Source organism: Coffea arabica, chromosome 5e, assembly GCF_036785885.1.
Source record: "Coffea arabica cultivar ET-39 chromosome 5e, Coffea Arabica ET-39 HiFi, whole genome shotgun sequence".
In the NCBI taxonomy this organism is placed as follows: Eukaryota; Viridiplantae; Streptophyta; class Magnoliopsida; order Gentianales; family Rubiaceae; genus Coffea; species Coffea arabica.
In genome coordinates, this window is record NC_092318.1 from 33,874,312 (window position 1) to 33,880,311 (window position 6,000).

General features: G+C 40.2%; 1 protein-coding gene across 1 annotated transcript; it reads right to left on the minus strand.

The window, feature by feature from the left end:
* Positions 1-3,287: 3,287 nt before the first annotated feature.
* LOC113687220 (uncharacterized) lies at positions 3,288-5,765 on the minus strand. The gene has a single exon (XM_027204887.2). It carries the CDS (start codon positions 5,763-5,765, stop codon positions 3,288-3,290), a length of 2,478 nt encoding a protein of 825 aa, XP_027060688.1.
* Positions 5,766-6,000: the final 235 nt, after the last annotated feature.

A 6,000-nucleotide genomic window follows, 5' to 3' on the forward strand; every position in this document is an offset into this window, starting at 1 on the left:
GTCTCCATTCATCTGAGGCCTGTAAATGGCCGAATTTTGATGTCTAATCTTGAACTGTTCACATAATCCATCCACCATATCGTTGTTGAGATTTTTGGCATTATCAGTGATCAACGTCTCTAGTACCCCAAAACGACAGATGATATTATTTCTCAAGAAATCCGACACCACTTTTTTAGTCACATGCTTATAGGACGCGGCCTCAACCCACTTGGTGAAATATTCAATTGCCACTAAGATGAATCGATGCCCATTTGATGCAGGAGGATCAATAGTTCCGATCACATCCATTCCCCAGATCGAACATGGCCATGGAGCAGTCATACTATGCAATTCTGTAGGAGGAGCACATATAACATCACCATGCATTTGACACTTAGCACACTTTTTAACAAAATCTACACAGTCATGCTGCATGGTAAGCCAAAAATACCCTGTTCTCATGATCTTCTTAACCAGTAGGTGTCCATTCATGTGTGGCCCACAAATCTCACTATGCACTTCCTTCATCATATAATCGGCTTCCTCTTCGTTGATGCATCTCAGAAGGCCCAAATCAGATGTTTTCTTGTATAACACTTCTCCATTCAAGAAAAATCTTGCTGACATTCTGCGTAAAAAACTTTTTGCAATAGAATCAGAGTCAGGAGGGTAGGATCCCGTTTTCATGAATACCTTAATATCATTGTACCAGGAGCGACCATCAGTGACCCTTTTCATAACCAGACAGTGCGCTGGCCTATTCTGAAGTTGAATCTGTATAGGTTCAATCACCAACTCATCTGGATGTTGGATCATCGAAGACAGAGTAGTTAAAGCATCAGCAAAGGCATTACGAGTGCGGGGAATATGTCTGAGTTCTAAATTCCTGAATTTGTTGGCCAAGCTAAGCAAACTACAATGATACAGCATAATTTTTGAATCACGAGTTACCCACTGCTTAAGCGTCTGGTGCACAAGTAAATCGGAATCACTGAATGCTATCAGCTCCTTGATTTCCATGTCCAATGCCATTTTCAATCCAAAAATACAAGTTTCATACTCAGCCATATTGTTGGTGCAGGGAAACCGTAATTTGGCAGTAGCAGGATAGTGTTTCCCTTCAGGCGACACTAAAACTGCTCCGATTCCAGCTCCAAAAGAATTCGACGCACCATCGAAAAATAACCTCCATCCAGGATACTGTTCACTCATGTCCTCAACTGCTCCAACGAACAGAATTTCTTCATCAGGAAAGTAGGTATGTAATGGCTGGTAATCATCATCTCTTGGATTTTCTGCTAAATGATCTACAATAGCTTGACCCTTGACTGCCTTTTGTGTTGTGAAGACAATGTCGAATTCGGAGAGGATCATTTGCCACTTAGCCATGCGTCCCGTAGGCATTGACTTTTCCAACAGGTATTTTAAAGGATCAGAACGAGAAATCAAGTAAGTGGTAAAACCAAGCAAATAATATCTCAACTTCTGAGCTGCCCATGCTAAAGCACAACAACTCCTTTCAAGAAAAGAATAATTGGCCTCATATGCTGTAAATTTCTTACTCAGATAGTAGATGGCTTGCTCCTTTCTGCCAGACTCGTCATGCTGTCCCAAAACGCATCCGACAGCCTCATCAAAAATAGACAAAAACATAATCAGAGGTCTCCCTGGCTGAGGAGGCACTAAGACCGGCGGATTTAACAAGTAAGTCTTAATCTTATAAAAAGCCTGCTGACAGTCTTCACTCCAATCCATCGGCGTATTTTTCTTCAACAATTTGAACAAAGGTTCACAGGTAGAGGTTAACTGTGCAACGAACCGGCCAATAAAATTGATCTTTTCAAGAAAACTCTTCACATCTTTTTGAGTTTTTGGAATGGGCATATCTCGAATTGCCTTTATTTTCGCAGGATCTATTTCTATACCCTTTTTACTGACAATAAAGCCCAATAATTTACCAACTGGAGCTCCAAAAGCACATTTCGCAGGGTTCAACTTCAAATTATATCTTCTCAACCTTTCAAACAGTTTCTTCAAATCAACCAATTGGTCCTCGACCCTCTTTGATTTAATTATGATATCATCTACATAAACCTCCATCTCTTTGTGGATCATATCATGGAACAAGGTAGTCATGGTCCTTTGATAAGTAGATCCAGCATTCTTCAACCCGAAAGGCATCACTCGATAACAAAATGTTCCCCATGGGGTGATAAAAGAAGTTTTCTCTCTGTCTTCTTCTGCCATTAAGATTTGATGATACCCAGCAAAACAGTCACCAAAAAATTCAATCTCGTGTCCAGCAGTGTTGTCCAAAAGAATATGAATATTTGGCAAAGGAAAATCATCTTTCGGACTGGCTTTATTCAGATCTCTGTAATCAACACATACTCGCACCTCCCCAGATTTCTTAGGTACTCGCACAGGATTCGATAGCCAGACGGGATAATGAGACACCATGATTATCTTGGCATTGAGCTGCTTCACAATTTGTTTCTTTATCTTGAGGCTCATTTCTGGTTTGAATTTACGAGACTTCTGCTTTACAGGTAAAAAATTTGGATCAGTTGGCAACCTGTGAACCACTATGTCCGTAGAGATCCCTGGCATATCATCGTATGACCATGCAAATACATCTTGAAATAGCATTAAGAATTCAATCATTTCCTCCTTCTGTTTCTTATTCAAATGAATGTTGACTTTAACCTCTTTAACCTCTGTCTTAGTGCCAATATTGATGATTTCTGTTTCTTCTAAGTTGGGTTTGGGTTTCTCTTCATACTATTTTAAATCCCTTGAAATAGACTCAAATTCTTCCTCAGTATCGCTCTCGTTTTGAATTTCAGATTGCATGATTTCAAATTCATGAGAGATATCGAGATTGCAGCCATCGAATTCCAAAATGGTGACATCCAAAGGGTCAGAAGGTTTTATTTGTGGCCATCTGAAAATAGAATAGAACATAAGTAATAAATAAATAGCAAATACTGGAGAAGTCTTTCATTTCATTAAATTCAAAAATGCATCGAGACTTCACAAAAAGATAAATATACATACATGATTGCCATTTAAAGACATATTTAACCCTAAACCTTTATTTTCATTTCAGCAATTTTCTTGAACAAAGCAAGTTATATTAACTGAAACAAGAATAAAGGTTTAAAAGATGAAAGCAATCTCTTTTAACAAAAGATCCAGACTACTGTCCTATCTGGATATGATCTAGACAAAAAACAATCCCCTTAAATTTACCGAAATTCCCTTGAAGAGGGAAGATAATCAACAGTCCAATTCTGAATAGCTCCTTAGGTAATTGGCAAAAATTCTGCATTTTCTGATGGCTCCTCCTCACAAGTGGCCCCGACAAATAACTGAGATAGGTCCACTTCAATCTCCTCCACAGGATTTTTCGTTTCTAGCATAATCACCTCTGATGGACAAGGAAAAGTGTGATATAACGGTGGGACGTTTAAGGAAGTTTGCTTACCCTTCTTTTCAGCTTGTTTTCGAGCTTGCATTTCCCTTCTATCCTTAACAGTTGGATGAAATCCAAGTCCAAATGTATCCTTCTGCGTCGGGATCTCTATTGGCTCCAAAATTCCTTGTAATTCTCTCCCAAGACCCTTTCCTATCTCGTATCCGCCTCGGATCATCTCCCTAGCCATCATAATACTGGTCTCTGGCAAATTTGATTGAGTCAGCGACTTATCTCTGGATGCCCATCCCACAGAGACAATATCAGCAACGTGATGAGATGAAATTGGAGTTTTTTTTCTATTTTCACCATTGAATTTTGCATTAACAATCATGGTACAGTCATCCTCAGCAAACACAGTAATAAGCTGATCATTCACAATAAACCTCAATATTTGATGCAGAGAAGATGACATTGAATTGAAAGTATGTATCCAAGGTCTTCCAAGCAAAATATTGTAAACGCTGGAAAAGTCCATCACTTGGCAAGTAACTTGGAATTGAGCAGGACCTATCTCCAATACCAGATCTGCTTCACCCATAGATTCCCTTCTTGAACCATCAAATCCTCGAACCACAGTTGCAGATGGATGAAGTTTAATATCAAGAAATCCAAGCTTGGTAAGAGTGTTCCATGGACAGATATTCAACGCAGACCCATTATCCACTAAAACCCTCGGCAACAGCTTTCCATTGCAGCGGACTGATATATACAAGGCTCTGTTATGTCCGATCTCTTCTGCAGTCAATTCATCATCGGAGAAAGCAATATGATTAGCAACAAGTACATTCCCCACAATGTTAGAAAATTTATCCACCGGAATATCTTTAGGGACTTGAGCTTCGTTCAGAATTTTGAGCAATGCTTCTCTGTGTAATTCGGAGGTCAAGAGAAGATTCAAAAAAGAGATCTGAGCAGGCATCCCATCCAACTGCTCCACTGTTTTGTACTCGCTTCTCTTCAGCATCTTTAGAAAATCCACGGCTTCCTCTTCAGACACAAGAGACTTGGGCGTCAGGGATTTAATCTTGGCCCTGGATTGAACATCGATTTCGGGGTTTCCCACAAATTTTTCAGACCTAGTAATATTAGATACGTCCTCCTTCAAGCAATATTTGTCTCCAATTAACAGACTAGACTCCTCGTAGTTCCATGGTACCTCTTGCAAGTTATTGACAGGCATTTGTTCCGAAAATTTACGAATGGCAGGCTCTGATACATCCCATTCAAAAGATGGTAAATCCAGAATAAAAGGAGCTTTAGAATTGTCAATCTCGGAAGGCCCTCCTTCTACTATGAATGGCTCATTTTTTTCAAACACAAAAGATTTCAAATTTTCCTCGACATTATCTTTAGTCATGGACTTTTCAACAGGCGACAGTTTTCTAATTCTCACATGGTCAGCCTCCATCACGCCAAACACTTCAGTTTCATCTAAAATGTACTGAGTGGGATCGACAAAATCTTCATCAGCGGTGATAAGTCCCACAGTGTTCCCATGCTCAGGTAAAGGATTCTTACTAACATTTGGTCCCTGCTCTCCCTTTCTTCTGAGAAGGATGTCTCCAGCGTCAATCATGTCTTGAATCTTATGTTTTAAAGCCCAACAATTGCCAGTGGTATGACCTGGACTTCCAGAATGATAAGCACAGATTGCATGCGAATCATAACCGGCAGGAGGACCTCTGGGATAGATTTTGGGAGGAACAGTGCCAATTTTCTCAGCTGCTTTTAATTGCTCATACAACTGATCAATAGGTCGGCCCAAATTGGTGAAGGTTCGAAATTGCTTCTGAGTTTGGATTCCACTGGTTTGCAAAGGATTTTGAGAAGGGTTATTGTTTTGCAGGGTTGGTCTGGAATGGTAAATGGGACGAGAGTGATTTTGAAAGACAGGTTGTGGAGTTGGAGGTAAGGGCGAGGTATTCAAATGATTTGGTCGGGAATGATGGAATTGGATAGTAGTGTGGTAGACTGGTTGCGGATTGGTGTAATACGGGTAAGGAAAAGAATAGGTGGGATGGTTTCGGGGTCTGTAAGACGGGCCTTGATCCCATATAAAAGCAGTATCACCTTCTTTCTTCTTGAATGGGGGCTTTTTCCCATTGTTGTTTTGATTTTGTAGAGCATCCAATTGCAACTTTAATGCAGACACATTAACAATCTTTCCTGCTTTGACAAATTCATCATACTCCTCCAACTTGTTAATGATAGCAGCAAATGAACTTCCAGTCATGCGGAAGATCTCTTCAAAATAGGGTGGATCGTGAGCCTTGATGAAAGTACGAACAATCTCCTCCTCAGTCATAGGAGGCTCCACTTTGGCAGCTAACTTTCTCCACCATTTTGCGTAGGTCTTGTGATCTTCCGACGGCTTTCTTTTCGTACCCTCCAGTGTGGTTCGTGTTGGTGCCAACTCACAGTTGAATTCATACTACTTCACAAAAGCTGTTGATAGATCCAACCAGGTTTTGACTTCTCCAGACTTCAAATTTGAATATCAATCCAGAGCATCTCCCTCCAAACTTTCCGGAAATAGACGC

What these genes read in the sequence shown, in the direction of transcription:
- LOC113687220 (XM_027204887.2), bottom strand. Translation starts at nt 5,765, where the DNA reads ATGACTGAGGAGGAGATTGTTCGTACTTTCATCAAGGCTCACGATCCA.